Source organism: Mobula birostris, chromosome 2 (assembly GCF_030028105.1).
Source record: "Mobula birostris isolate sMobBir1 chromosome 2, sMobBir1.hap1, whole genome shotgun sequence".
Taxonomy (NCBI): domain Eukaryota; kingdom Metazoa; phylum Chordata; class Chondrichthyes; order Myliobatiformes; family Myliobatidae; genus Mobula; species Mobula birostris.
Genome location: NC_092371.1, coordinates 142,377,139 through 142,392,931, shown reverse-complemented (window position 1 = coordinate 142,392,931; position 15,793 = coordinate 142,377,139). Strand labels below are relative to the sequence as shown.

General features: G+C 41.5%; 1 protein-coding gene across 6 annotated transcripts in view; it reads left to right on the top strand.

Moving 5' to 3' along the window:
- The window catches only part of ankrd6b (ankyrin repeat domain 6b), a 185,008-nt gene that overhangs the window by 129,718 nt on the left and 39,497 nt on the right, over positions 1 to 15,793 (top strand). For 5 of the 6 annotated variants that reach the window (XM_072277810.1, XM_072277818.1, XM_072277832.1 and 2 more), the window contains one exon: positions 6,517 to 6,615. The exons of the other annotated variant lie outside the window; for it this stretch is intronic. In XM_072277810.1, coding sequence (XP_072133911.1) covers positions 6,517 to 6,615 — 99 coding nt within the window. The remainder of the gene's footprint in view (positions 1 to 6,516; positions 6,616 to 15,793) is intronic. 6 annotated transcript variants of the gene reach the window in all.

The window sequence follows — 15,793 nt, the reverse complement described above, 5'->3', positions numbered from 1 at the left end:
TTGACAGACAGATCAGCCATGATTTTATTGAATGGCGGGGCAGGCTGGAGTCTCAATCTCTTGTCATTGGTTAACCCAGCAGTGTTAAACATCACACTGGAAGCTAATTGCATGTATTATAAGCCCTGCCTTAAAGCTAGTGATGGGGCTTTTTCACAGCTTTATTGTTCCAGGAATAATTGGTCAGGCATTCACTGTGGGTGGGAAATTCCTCATCTGCCAAAAACTATTGACTGATCATGATTCCTGCCTGGAGCCTTGGGCACTGATTCTATTCCCAAACCAAAGCAACAGCAATAGCTAGGTGCAGGGACACATATAATCTCTTGAAGAAGTAGATAAGATTTTATAAAGCACTGGTGAGGCCTCACTTGGTGTATTGTGAGCAGTTTTAGGCCCCTTATCTTAGAAAGGATGTGCTGAAACTGGAGAGGGTTCAAAGGAGGTTCACAAAAATGATTCGAGGATTAAATGGCTTGTCAAATGCAGAGCGTTTGATGGCTTTGGGCCTGTATTCACTGGAATTTAGAAGAATGAGGGTTGACCTAATTGAAACCTATCGAATGGTGAAAAGTCTTGACAGAGTGGATGTGGAGAGGATATTTCCTGTGGTGGGAGTGTCTAAGACCAGAGAACAGAGCCTCAGAATAGAGGGGTGTCCTTTTTGATTGGCGGTGAGGAGAAATTTGTTTAGTCAGAGAGTGGTGAATCTGTGGAATTATTTGCCACAGGCAGCAGTGGAGGCCAAGTCTTTGTATATATTTAAGGCAGAGATTGATAGATTCTTGATTGGTCAGGGCATGAAGGGATACAGGAGATTGGGGCTGAGAGGAAAAATGGATCAGCCATGATGAAATGGCAGAGCAGACTCAATGGGCCAAATGGCCTAATCCTGCTCCAATATCTTATGGTCTAAGACTGTAACCGATCTAGCATTCTCAGAGGAAATACAGTACTGTGCAAAAGTCTTGGGCACCCGCACCTTAGATTTTTTTTATATAAAAGCTTTGTAGTTTCAGATGTATGGCTCCACAGAGCCCTGATCTCAACATCGTCGAAGCTGACTGGGATTACCTGGAGAGACAGAAGCAAGCGAGACAGCCAAAGTCTATAGAACTGTGGCAAATTCTCTAAGATGCTTGGAACAACATACCAGTCAATTTTCTTATAAAATTGCACAACAGTGTACCCAAGAGAATTGATGCAGTTGTGAAGGAAAAGTGCCGTCACACCAAATATTGATTTAGTGTAGTTTTTTTTACCTTTTACTGCTCTTTATAGTTTTTTTTTGTATTTAAAAGCATTTCATTATTTTTGAAAGCATTTTGCTTTAGAATTTTTTTTACATGTGCCTAAGACAGTACTGTAGATGAACATTTTTGCACTTGCCCAATGTGTTTTCCTTATGATATTCTACAGTAGTGCTGGAGGAAAGACAGCTACTTTAAAATAACCACTTATCTGTAGAAAGCACTTAATAATGAAATATCCCATTTCATTGATGCAAAAATTAACCATATAGACATTCTTCCATTTAAAAAAAACAATCGCATTCCTGGAAAATATTTCATTAAAGTGAAATTTACAAGTTGAAAAGGCATTTTCTCATGAGTTTTAATATGAAGCCTTGGTTGCTTTCTACTGTTCAGTATTCTCTGTTAAAGAATATCCAAATACTTAAAATTCACTGTGAATATCTACAATGATAAACTTCTTTAAAACATAAAATATCATAAAGCATACTGGCATTTTTCCCAAAAAAATCCAAAATCAAACAATTTTACTTTAAAGAAGTGCCTGAATTACCGAACTATGAAGAGAGAAGAGCTAAAGGTGGTGATTGTCAACTGTGCCTGCAATCTTGGTTTTGATAATGTATTTGAAGAAGGGTCACAGTTTGGAGTGATCCAGGTGAAGCGTACCAATGTTTTTGGACTGAAATGGAGAAAGTCCCTGACACTGAGGACAGAAGCAGAGAGAAGGGAGTTGTAGGGGAGGCCTGAGCTGGAAGAGTAGAGGGCTAATGTATGATGTAAATGTAGAAGAGAAAGGGGCATAGAGAGATTTGTAAATAAAATTAAGAAATAATATTATAAGTAGTGTCATGAACTGTTGGCGCGTGGCCAAGTGGTTAAGGCATTCATCTAGTGATTTGAAGGTCGCTAGTTTGCGCCTCGGCTGAGGCAGCGTGTGTGTCCTTGAGCAAGGCACTTATCCACACATTGCTCTGCAACGATACTGGTGCCAAGCTGCATGGGTCCTAATGGGTCCCTTGGACAACATCGATGGCATGGAGAGGGGAGACTTGCAGCATGGGCAACTGCTGGTCTTCCGTATAACCTTGCCCAGGCCTGCGCCCTGGAAACTTTCCAAGGCGCAAATCCATGGTCTCATGAGACTAACGGATACCTATAAATCATGAAACGAAAGCTAAGCAATTACATCTATCAAGAAAAGTCAGACTTTTTCTGTACAAAAGGGAAAGTTGTGAAATGTACAGATAATGTTTTGTAGGATTAAAAAAGTATTTGATAGGGTGGAACCTATCACGGAACCATGGAGCACCCACATGCAAAGTAAGGGCCCATATTCTTACATTGGTCTGTGATTAAAACTAAAGGACTATGCAAGAGAAATGTGTTTACTCTGCTGGTGGTTAGAATGTGGAATCTTGAGGCCAGTATCACAGAGATATTTAAAAGAAGGCTAAATAATGTTGCTTTGTTGTTTAAGAAAGGCTATAAGAATAAGCCAGGAAATTATAAGCTTATGAGTGTGTAAGTTATTGGAAGGTACTCTATGGTTCAGGATGTGTAAGTATTTGGATAGACAGGACAGGTTAGGGATAGTCAACATGGCTTCTGTGAATGGTAGATCATGTCTAATAGATCTTATATAGTTTTTTTTTGAAGAGGATGCCAAGAAGATTGATGAAGAAAAGGCAGTGGATGTTGACTATGTGGACTTTAGAAAGGTCTTTGACAAAGTCCCACATGGGAGGTTAGTTTAGAAGATCAAGCACAAGAGATTCTGCAGGTGCTTGAAATCCAGAGTAACACACACAAAATACAGGAGGAACTCAGCGGGTTAGGCAGCATCTCTGGAGAGGAGTAACAAGTCGATGTTTCAGGCCAAGACCCTTCATACATCCCTCCAACATTCTGTGTGTATTATTCCAGAAGAATAAGATGCTTGGCATTCAGAATGAAGTAGCCAAGTGGATCCAACATTGGCTTAGTGGGAGAAGCCAGAGAGTGGTAATAGATGCTTGTCTGTCTGACTGGAGGCCTGTGATTAGTGGTGTGCCACAGGGAATGAGGCTGGGTTCTTTGTTGTTTGGCATCTATAATTAATGATTTAGATGATAATGCAGTAAACTAGATCAGCAAATTTGTGGATGACACCAAGATTGTGGGCATGGTGAACAGTGAGGAAGGCATTAAAGCTTTCAACGTGATCTTCTCCAGGTGGGAAAATGTGCTGGAAAAAATGGCAGATAGGGTTTAATGCAGACAAGTTTGAGGTGCTTCCCTTGAGGAAGACAGACCAGGGTAAGACTTTCATATTGAATGGTAGAGCACTGAGCTGTGTCGTAGAACAGAGGGAGCTGGGAATACAGATCCAAATTCTTTGAAAGAGCCACTGCAGGTAGACAGGGTCAGAAAAAGAGCTTTTGGCACATCCGCCTTAATAAATCAAGGAACTGAGTACAGGATTTGGGATGTTATGTTGAAGTTGGTGAAGTGGAATTTAGGGTATTGTGTGCAGATCTGGTCACCTACCGACGGGAAAAATATCAGCAAGCTTGAAAGAGTGCAGGAAAAAATTACACAGATGTTGCCAGGGCTTGAGGACTTGAATTACAGGGAAAAGTTGAATAGCTTAGGACTTTATCTCCTGGAGTGCCGAGGAATGAGAGGAGTACAAAATTATGACGGGTATCAGTAGGGTGAACACATACAGAATTTATTCCCTCAGGTTGGGTGAACTAGAACTAGTGGCCATTGGTTTCGAGTGAAAGGTGAAGTATTAGGCAGAATAGATACAAATGTTTGTAGCTTGGCATGGACTGGACGGGCCAGAGGGCCTGCTTCTGTGCTGTAGTGTTCTATTACCCCATCGGGGAACCTGAGAGCAAACTTCTTCAGAGAGTTGTGCAAGTGTGGAACGAGCTGCCAACAGAAGTGGTAGATATGGGTTCTGTAGTAACATTTAAGAAAAGTTTGGATAGGTACGTGATGAGAAGAGTTTGGAGGGCTGTGGTGCAGGTGCAGGTAGATGAGAATAGGCAGAAGATGAGTGGGATAGACTAGATGGACTGAAGAGCCTGTTTCTTTGCTGTAGTGTTCCTTGATTTAATGTGTCTATAAACACCAGAATGAGAGGGGTGGTGGATGGATCGACTGATGGATTTATATGCTGAAGGTTAAAGGAGAATAATGTAGACCATAACTGGCAAAGATCTACTGTGTCATGGGTCTGATTTTGTGTGTTATTTACTGCGTAATAATCAGGATTCTTCAGTAATGCTTTGTGAAGATAAGATCACAGTAAAGGCTTGTGAAAAGGGAGATTTTGTTAAAATTTTGCACTAGTCACAATCTGTAAATGCCAAATATTGAGACCTGTGGAATGCACTCTTGGTAAGAGAAGAAGTCACAAATAAAATAATTGCTGTCTTCATTGCCGCAGAATAGAGTAGATTCAAACCAGGACACTGTTGAAGTTATCTGAAGTGATCTAGAATGTCATTGACAAGAGGTTTCAGGAAAACAGGAAGGATTGATAGAACACCTTAATCACATCCTTGATGCTGTGATTTGGGTAAAAGAGATTCAAAGTAGGAAAGACATGAGAAATTAAAAAAACTTAGGGAAGGAAGTGGACAGTGTATACAGAAATAGACAGTGGAATTGAAAGGGTATTTCTGATGTTAATGAAAGTAGACGAAGTGTGCTAAGATAGCCTGAGGATGGGGTATTTCAGGAGGGCTGATAATTATTCAATATAAACTAGCATTGGGAAGAGGTTGTGGGGGCTCTTAAAGGAAGCATGTAGCTGAGGAACTATGAGACAAAATGATTTGAGGAAAGTGGTTTAGGAGGAAGATGCCAGGAGTTCTGTTGTATTGTTAAAAGCATGAAGTACAGGACTACGGCAGTGCCAACACACACAAATCGTTGCTCAGCTCACTTCTGAGACCCTTTTGAGAGGAAGTGAAAAGGAGAGTAAGTGCCGTTAATTATGGATAGGGACTATAATAATTAATTTGCAGGTAGAATGGAAAAGATTGAGAGTAATCAATGGGATTCAAGATTGTTTAATGTCGTTTCCAGTACACAAGTGTAAAGGGGAACAAAAGAATTGGATCTGATGCAGCACAAAGAAACACATTAAGACAAAGAACACAATAATAAAAAACAGAATAAATATAAATACATATGATAGCTTATAGATTGACTGTATGTCCATAAAGTGACGCTAGGTACAGGAATTTCTTTATATCAGGTGACTCTGACAGGAAATGATAAAGTAAAGGTGGTTGGGGAGGTGTTGATCAGCCTCACTGCTTGGGGAAGGTAACTGTCCTTGAACCTGGTGGTTCTGGCATGGCTGCTGCGTGGCCTCCTCCCTGATGGGATTGGGACAAATAGTCCGTGAACACTGTGGATGGAATCCTTCATGATGTTACTGCCCCTTTTACGGCAGCTTCCTGCATATATCTCCTTAATGGCAGGTAGGCTTCTGCCTGCGATGTGTGGGCAGTTTTGGCTGCCCTTTGTAGAGCATCCTGCCTGCCACACACGGTTTCCATACCAAACAATGAAGCAGTTTGTCAGGATGCTCTCTACTGATATTCAGTTTGCCAGAGCAGGTATTTAAGATCATCCGCATGGAATTCGCTACCAGAAACAGAATCTGGAAAGCCTTACAGTGGATATTTGCAAATAAACAGTTGAAATGAGACTTTGCCACATCAACACACACAAAATGCTGGAGGGAACTCAGCAGGCCAGGCAGCATCTAGGAAAAGAGTACGGTCAACTTTTTGGGAGGAACTGGGGTCCTGCCGAAGGGTTTCAGGCTGAAATGTTGACTGTACTCTTTTTGATAGATGCTGCCTGGCCTGCTGAGTTCCTCCAGCATTTTGTGTGTGTTGCTCAGATTTCCAGCATCTGCAGGTTTGCCCTCCTTTGCCACGGCAGTTCTTTGAGGAATAGGGCAGAGTGAAGAGCTCTGTCAGAAATCTGGAGAAGACACAGAATGTGCTGCATCCCTCCATTCAGCCATCTAATGTATGGTAATCCTTAGAATTAGGTTTTTAAAGTTTGTAATGAAACAAAAGAACATCAGGCAGATGAACAAAAGAACATCAAGTAGATAAACAAAGAAGTAGACCTGTAATGAGTGTACAAGGAGGTTTTGAATGGAGAAGGAGGGACTTCAGATCATCTGATCAAAGGAAGTTTCATGTTATTAAGATTTCTCATTGCTACCTGCATGGCTTTTTTCCAGCATGGGCGTACTGCTTTGCACTTGGCTGCTTACAAGGGGCACATTGATGTTGTACGAATTCTCCTGAAAGCAAGTTGTGATCTGGACATTCAGGATGATGTAAGTGACTACACTCTCCGCATTAGACTTCCTCATTTCTCACCTTCAATTTCGCACACTCTTCATGGTCAAGGTTGTTTGGTCAGCAATTGATGGAATCTCACAAAATAATTAAGTGTTCTTAAATTGTCAAAGCCAGGATATTTTATATTGTAAGCTTCTGTTGTGAATGATTTTTAATGCACCTGCTTTTCCTGTGGGTTTTAATAATTGATTAGAAGTTATCTTCAGTCATGTAGCAGCTATATGCGGTGGGGTAAATGCCTTTCTCAAAAGGCAGTAGTGAACAAGTTGGGACTGCACAAGAATATGTCACACTTCATTTACAGTAAACCTATGTTAATCTAGTGTACATCAGACTTTGCAACACACTTTAAATTCACTTCAAAAACATGTTACACATTGGAATAATATTTTTAATGAACCCACTGAGTTTAAAGGGAAGCTCAGAAAACAAGGCCCCGATAAATTTAAAGGGAACATGATAAACAGAGTCGGGTCAGTTTCAAGGGAACAAACTGAGCCAAGTTTAAAGGGAGCATGTGAACCACAATTTTGGTGAGTGGAATGGGGAGTGTGGGAGATCCAGCAATTGCATAGGAACGGAAACCTGCACAAGTGGATGGGGAGGATGACGATCACCACTTCATGAGCCAGATGCCAAACCGCTGGATTTCTGAATAGTCAGATAGCGAATTACAGCAGTTTTACTATATTGGATTTAATTTCAATATTTGCTGTTGTTTAATTCCTGAGGCTGAGCCCCTGGATATTGTACCTCGCCTTAGCTCTTTGAAAAAGTGTATTTGAAATAATAAGTAGCTTGTAATTTGCAGATTGCAGGTTTTCATTGTATCTGAGTTGCAGCGTCCAGAGGCATTCACGGTGTTCAGATTTGACATTACACTACAGCTATCAAATTGAATAAAAGTCCTCCTCGATCGTATTCATGGATAATAGTTATTCAATTTTGAAATAAAATCCACTTTTTCTGGATGCCTCTACCAGACAGGTTATTATTTATACCTTTTCCAAAGTTGCAGTAGGCTTTAAAAGTGTGTATGTTAAAAAAAATCTCAAAATGTGTTTTAATAAGTAATTTGTGTTTAATTTCAAGCTATTCGTTATATAGCCATGAAGATTAATAATTAAAAACTTACAGATTATGATGGATATATGTTTATCTTTTTGATAAAAATGTATTTTTAAAACCACTGCTGCCTGTGCCCCACGCCAGTGCGGGTAAGAACAGGATAATTTGGCAGATGAATGTGTGGCTGAGGAACTGGTGCAGGGGGCAAGGGTTCAGGTTTATGGATTATTGCAATCTGTTCTGGGGAAGGTATGACCTGTACAAAAGGGACGTGTTACACCTGAACCCGAGAGGGACCAATATCCGTGCAGGCAGATTTGCTGGAGCTGTTCATGAGGTTTAAACTAATTTGGCAGGGGGATGGGAACTGGAATGATAGTGCTGAGGCTGAGGTAGTTGGTTTACGGAGGCAGTGTGCAGTGAGACTGCTAGCAATGAGAAACTGATGATAGGGCAAAATTGCAGTCAACAAGATGAGTTGCAACGTAAAAGGCATGCAGAATCAAAAAGGGTGAGTACGGGACGGAAAGTATTATGTTGGAATGCACACAGTATATGGAATAAGCTAGGTGACCTTGTAGCACAGTTACAGGTTGGCATGTACAACGTTGTGGGCATCACTAAATTGTGGCTGTAAGAAGATTATAACTGGGAGCTTAACGTCCAAGGATACACGTTGTATCAAAAGGACAGGCAGGTAGGCAGAGGGGGTTAGCATGGCTCTGTTGGTAAAAATTGAAATCAAAACATGAGAAAGAGGTGACATAGGATCAGAAGGTGTTGAATTATTGTGGATAGAGCTAAGGAACTGCAAGGGTAAAAAGACCCTGATGAGAGTTGTATACAGACCCCCAAACAGTAGTAAAGATGTGGTCTGCAAATTGCAATGGGAGATAGAAAATGCATGTCAAAAGAACAATGTTACAAAAGTCATGGGGGATTTCAGTATGGAGGTAGATTGGGGGAAAATTAGTTTGGTGCTGGATACAAAGAGGAGGAATTTCTAAAATGGCTCCAAGATGGCTTTTTAGAGCAGCTCATGGTTGAGCCCAATAGTAGCTAATCTGATTAGGTATTGTGCAATGAGCCAGAATTGATTAGGGAGCTTAATGTAAAGGACCCCTTAGAGGTAAGAGATCATAATGTGATAGTATTCACCCTGCAATTTAAGAAGGAGAAGCTAAAGTCAGATATGTAAGTATAATAATAGAGTAAAGGGAATTACAGAGGCATGAGAGAGAAACTGGCCAAAACTGATTGGAAAGGAACACTAGCAGAGATGATGGCAGAGCAGCAATGGCTGGAATTTCAGAGAGCAATTCAGAAGGCACAGGATATGTACATCCCAAAAAGGAAGAAGTATTCCAAAGGCAGGATGACACAACCTTGGCTGACAAGAGAAGTTAAAGCCAACATAAAAGTGAAAGAGAGGGCATACAATAGGCCAAAAATTAGTGGGATTTGGGGAGCTTTTAAAAACCAACAGAAGACAAATAAAAAAAAGGAAAAGATGGAATATGAAAGTAAGCTAACCAATAATATATTTTAAAAAAAGATACTATAAGTTTCTTCATTTACATGAAAGTATAGAGAGGCAAGAATGGATATTGGTCCATTGGAAAAAGATGCTGGAGAGGTAGTAATGGGGGAAAAGGAAATGGAAAACACACTGAACTAATTATTTTGCATCAGTCTTCACTATGGAAGACACTAGCAGTACTGTGGAAGTTCCAGGTGTCAGGGGTCATGAAGTGTGTGAAGTTATCATAACTAGGGAGAAGGTTCTTGGGAAACTGAAAGGTCTGAAAGTAGATACATCACCTGGATCCAATAGTATACACCCCAGAGCTCTGTGGAAGCATTAGTAATAATCTTTCAAGAATCAATTGATTCTGGCATAGTTCCAGAGGACTGGAAAATTGCAAATGTTACTTCACTCTTCAAGAAGGGAGAGAGGTAGAAGAAAGGAAATTATAGGCCACTTAGTCTAACCTCAGTGGTTGGTAAGATGTTGGAGTAAATTGTTGAGGTTGTGGTTTCAGGGTTCTTGGAAGGCACATGATGAAATAGGTCATAATCAGCATGGTTTCCTTAAGAGAAAACCTTTCCTGACAAATTACTTGAATTCTTTGAAGAAATAACAAGCAGGATAGACAGAGGAGAATTAATTGATGTTGTGTACTTGGATTTTCACAAGGCCTTTGAGAAGATGCCACACATGGGACTGGTTAACAAGTTAAGAGCCATAGTATTACAGGAAAGATACTAACATGGATAGAGCTGAAATGGCAGGAGGCAAAAAGTGGAAATAAAGGGAGCCTTTTCTGGTTGGTTGTCAGTGACTAGTGGTGTTTCACAGGGGTCTATGTTGGGACCGCTTCTTTTTACGTTACATGTCCATGATCTGGATGATGGAATTAGTGGCTTTGTGGCCAAGTTTGTGGACAATACGAAGATAGATGGAGGGGCTTCATCTTTACAGTAGAGGAGGCCGCGGATAGACACACTCAGGTTGGAGGAACAACACTTTATATTTCATCTGAGTAGCTTCCAACCTGATGGCATGAACATTGACTTCTCAAACTTCCGCTAATGCCCCACCTCCCCCTTGTACCCCATCCGTTATTTATTTATATACTCTCATTCTTTTTCTCTCTCTCCTTTTTCTCCCTCTCACTATACCCCTTGCCCATCCTCTGGGTTCCCCCCCCCCCTTTTCTTTCTCCCCGGACCTCCTGTCCTATGATCCTCTCGTATCCCTTTTGCCAATCACCTGTCCAGCTCTTGGCTCCATCCCTCCCCCTCCTGTTTTCTCCTATCATTTCGGATCTCCCCCTCCCCCTCCCACTTTCAAATCCCTTACTCACTCTTCCTTCAGTTAGTCCTGACGAAGGGTCTCGGCCTGAAACGTCGACTGTACCTCTTCCTAGAGATGCTGCCTGGCCTGCTGCATTCATCAGCAACTTTGATGTGTGTTGCTTGAAATTCTGGCATCTGCAGATTTCCTCGTGTTTGCGTGAAGTAATATTGAGGCTTTATAAGGCCAAATGGCCTAATTCTGCTCCTATATTTAATGGTCTTATGGTCTTTAAGCAATGGTTGCTATATAGCACGGTTGGAAACTGCACACAGCAAATTCCATGGTGGTAACCCATGATGATGTAGTCTTGGGATAACTACCTTGTCCTTAGAAGTAATAATGTATGTGCCCACTGTATGTTTAACGACATGAAGCTTCTTTTTGCATGGTTGGTTAGTTACATTATATGCTTCGACGTGTACAGTTAACTTTGCATTTCCTTAAGGCATTTCATTCCACTTAGTTTTCACCTCTGCCCCACTCGTTCACCTTGCCTGCTTAACTATGTCTATTTAAATTCTAATCTCTCAGCATGCTTCACAAATCAGTGTCTTCAGAATTATAGAATATTGCATTCACCATTCTGACCCAGTAGCATTCTACAACTATCAGGTGAATCTGTATTTTTAATATGAATGGGATTGGGATTGTGGCTTGGTCATGGAAATAAATACCGTCTGAATAGTCATCTGGGTATTGGTTCACCATTAATGCAACAACATTGATGTTTCAGCACTGAGTGGAGCTGCAATTTTGACTTGGATAGAAATTTTAAAAATGGGGAAACGAAGACAAAAAAATTGAATGAAATAAAAGAGTAATAAATCTGGAGCATTCTGTGTTTATAAATCAGAATCAACTTTATTATCACTGTCTTAATGATGTGAAATTTGTTGTTTTGTAACAGCAGTACAGTATAGTAATATAAGGATTTTATATAACTGTGATTGCAAAATTAATAACTAGTGCAAATATAAGGCAGTGTTCATGGATTCATGAACCATCAGAAACCTGACGGTGAGGGGGAAGAAGCTGTTTCTAAATCATATGGTGAGGATCCTTGCTATAGGCCTATTGAGCCACATTTCATTTCCTTTTTATCAGGGGCTAAAGATGCTTGCAAAGGAATGGTTTGGATTTAACGTCTTTGCATTGTCTGTTGAAGTGTTACCAGGCAACTAATGTTCCAGCAATGTTAAAATTCATTAACTGAATTCCTGCAGTTTTAAAGTGTTTTACTTTTGGTCTAATTTGGAGAAAACAAAGTTTAGCCCAATTCAGACCTCTAGTGGCCTAAAGTGGAATTGCCTTAAATTTTAAACCAATTAGATTTTTCTCTGGATAAAACAATCACCTAGATAATTGTTCTCCTCTGTTGACCAATCATCTAAAGCCTTATTTAAACCCCAATCGTTTTTGTAATTGGCCAGTAATGATGCGCACAGTATGGTAGTTATATATTGTTGAGAATATTTTCTTCTCTTCTCATAATTGAGGATGACTTGGTTGCTTGACAGTTTTGAGGTGGCTGATGAAGCCATGTGCCTCACATGAGCAGAAGCTGCTTGATAGGTTGAATTAGTGGTATGGTAAATAGTGTGCTCCTGCTGTTTCAGTGTCTCTGGACAAAGAAACTCAATTCCATAATTTCACAATCCTCTGGCTAAAGAAATGTCTCCGCATCTCTGTTTTAAATGGACACCCCTCTATCCTGAGGCTGTGCCCTCCTTTCCTAGACTCCTCCACCATGGGAAACATCCTTTCCACGTCTACTCTGTCTAGGCCTTTCAACTTTCGAAGGGTTTCAATGAGATACCCCCTCATTGGGGAGGGGAGGAGAAGATAGCGACGCGACGTGACGCAGCGCGTGCGGCGGCTCTGAAATGATACCGTATTTGTTAAATAGGTACCATGCACAAGCCTGATTTGATGGAGACAGACGTGAGAAGCATGGAGGAACATCTGGAGAAACTTCTGAAATGCCTGCTTCGCTGCCGCTGCTACTGTGCAATCGAGAATCTCCGGAGGGGAAGGCCCCAAATCCTCAGCTTTGCCTATTGCTTGTTGCCAGGTCCGGGGTCGAAGTGCTTGGCAGAGATGGTGCTCGGTGCTCGGTGTTGGAGGGCTGATTGGAGGCTCGAAAGTTTTGGACGGGTTTGGGCCAAGAGCTGACTGTGGCTGGGTGCTTCCAGGGTGCTGCATCGGCAAGTTTGCAGCACTGGAGGTTCATGGCAGGGAGAGTTTCTTCCTTCTACCGTCTGCGTGAGATGATGGGACTTTCAAGAGACTTTGAGACTTTTTTTTACCATGCCCATGGTCTGTTCTTTATCAAATTACGGTATTGCTTTGCACTGTTGTAACTGTATGTTATAATTATGTGTTTTTTGTCAGTTTTTTTAGTCTTTGTTTGTCTTGTGTTTCTGTGATATCATACTGGAGGAGCATTGTATCATTTCTTAATGCATGCATTACTAAATGACAATAAAAGAGGACTGCGTGTCCTCATAACCTAATCCTTCTAAATTACAATGAGTGCAGATCCAGAGCTGTCAAACATTCCTCGTATGATAACACTTTAATTCCCGGAATCATCCTTGTGAACCTTTTCTGAACCTTCTCCAACTTCAGCACATCTTTTCTTCAATGAGGGGCCCAAAGCTATTCACAATACTCAAGTTGAGGCCTCACCAGTACCTTTATAAACCCTCAGCATCGCATCCCTGCTCTTGTATTCTAGACCTTTTGAAATGAATGCTAACGTGGCATTTGCCTTCCTCACCTCCGGCTCAACCTGCACGTTAACCTTTAGGTTGTTCTGCACAGGGACTACCAAATCCCTTTGCATCTCAGATTTTTAGATTTTCTCCCCATTTGGAAAATAGTCTGCATATTTTATCTCTTTTACCAAAGTGCATGACCATGCACTTGCCACTTTCTTGCCTGTCCTGCTAATCTGTCTAAGTCCTTCTGCAGCCTGCCTGTTTCCTCAATACTACCTGCCCCTCCACCAATCTTTGTATCATGTGCAAACTTGGCAAGAAAGCCATCTATTCCATCATCTAGGTCATTAATGTTGTTGTTCATCCATCGTCAACATTGATGAGGACCTTGACACCGTCATAATGATGTCGAGACTAGTGCTTGATTTGGATTTAAGTGAGGGAGAGTTGCGCAGCGTCAGCCTCACTCTCTCTTCCCAATTCCCATCTGGATCCAGTGGCAATACAGAGTCGTTAAGTCATTAATTTACAGCATAAAAAGAAGTGGTCCCAACACCGACCCCCGCGGAACCCACTAATCACTGGCAGCCAACCAGAAAAGGATCCTTTTATTCACACTCACTGCTTCCTACCAATCAGCCAATGCTCTAACCATGCCAATAACTTCCCTTTAATATCATGGGCTCTTAACTTGGTAAGCAGCCTCATATGTGGCACCTTGACAAAAGCCCAAATACACAATGTCCACTGCATCCCCTTTATCTGTCCTACTTATAATCTCCTCAAAGAATTCCAACAGGTTCTTCAGGCAAGAATTCCCCTTAAGAAAAACATGTTGACCTTGTCCTGTCTTGTCCTGTGTCACCAAAGTACTCCATAACGTCATCCTTAACAATTGACTCCAACATCTTCCCAACCACTGAGGCCAGGTTAACTGGTCTATAATTTCCTTTCTACTGCCTTCCTCCTTTCTTAATTTTTGCTTTGTTATATGCCCTCTCTTTTGCTTTTACATTAGCTTTGACTTCCCTTGTCAGCCACGGTTGTACTATTTTGCTATTTGAATATTTCTTTGTTTTTGGAATACATCTGTCCTGCACCTTCTCAATTTTTTTTTCGGAAACTCACACCATTGCTGCTCTGCTGTCATCCCTGCCAGCATTTCTTACCAACTTACTTTGGCAGTCTCCTCTGTCATACCACTGTAATTTCCTTTACACCACTGAAATACAGCTATGTCATACCTGACTCTCTTTCTATCAAATTTCAAGTTGAACTCAATCATATTGTGATCACTGTCTCCTATGGGTTCTTTTACTTTAAGCTCTCTAATCACCTCTGGTTCATTACTTTAACACCCAATCCAGTGTAGCTGATCCCCTAGTAAGCTCAAGGACAAATTGCTGTAAAAAGCCATCTTGTAGGCATTCAATGAACTTGCTCTCGAGATCCATTATCAATCTGATTTTCCCCAATCAGAATCTCCCAGGACTATCATAACATTGCCCTTTTCACATGCCTTTTCTACTTCCCCTTCTAACCTATCATCCACATCCCAGCTACTGTTGGGAGGCCTGTAAGTAACTGCCATTGGGTCATTTTACCCCTGCAGTTTCTTAACTCAACTCACAAGGACTTAACATCTTCCGATCCTATGTCACATATTTCTACTGATGTGATGCCATTCTTTACCAGCAGAGCCACACCACCCTCTCTGCCTACCTTCCTATCCCTCTGATACAATGTGTGATGTTGGACATTCAGCTCCCAACTACAACCATCCTTCAGCCATGATTCCGTGATGGCCACAACACCATACCTGACAATCTGTAATAGTGCTACTAGACCATCCACCCTATTTCTTATACTCTGTGCATTGAGATAAAACACTTTTACTGTGTTTGCTGCCTTTTTGATTCTGCATTCCTAATGCACTGATACTCACCCTGCTGGCTGCAATTTTGTTCTACCGTCTGCCTGCCCTTCCAGAGAGCCTGACTGCAAGCTATCTTTACTTTTTTACCATCTGTCCTATCCTGAGTCCAATCACTCTGGTTCCCACCCCACTGCCAAATTAGTTTAAACCCACCTCAACAGCTCTAACAAACCTGCCCGCGAGAATATTGGTCCCCCTCGGGTTCAGGCGTAACCCGTCACTTTTGAACAGGTCAAACCCCCACAAAAGAGATACCAATGATCTAAGAACCTGAAGCCCTGCCCCTGCACCAGCTTCTCAGTCAAGCATGAATCTGCCAAATTAACCTGTTTCTACCCTCACTTGTGCATCTCACAGGCAGCAATCCAGAAATTACTACCCTGGAGGACCTGCTTCTCAGCTTTCTACCTAGCTCTCAATTCTCTTTTCAGGACCTCTTTGCTTTTCCTTCCTATGTCTTTGGTACCAAGATGTACCAAGACATCTGGCTGCTCTCCCTCCCTTTCTTAAATGCTGTGGACACAATCCGAGACATCCCTGGCCCTGGCTCCATGGGGGCAACATACCAT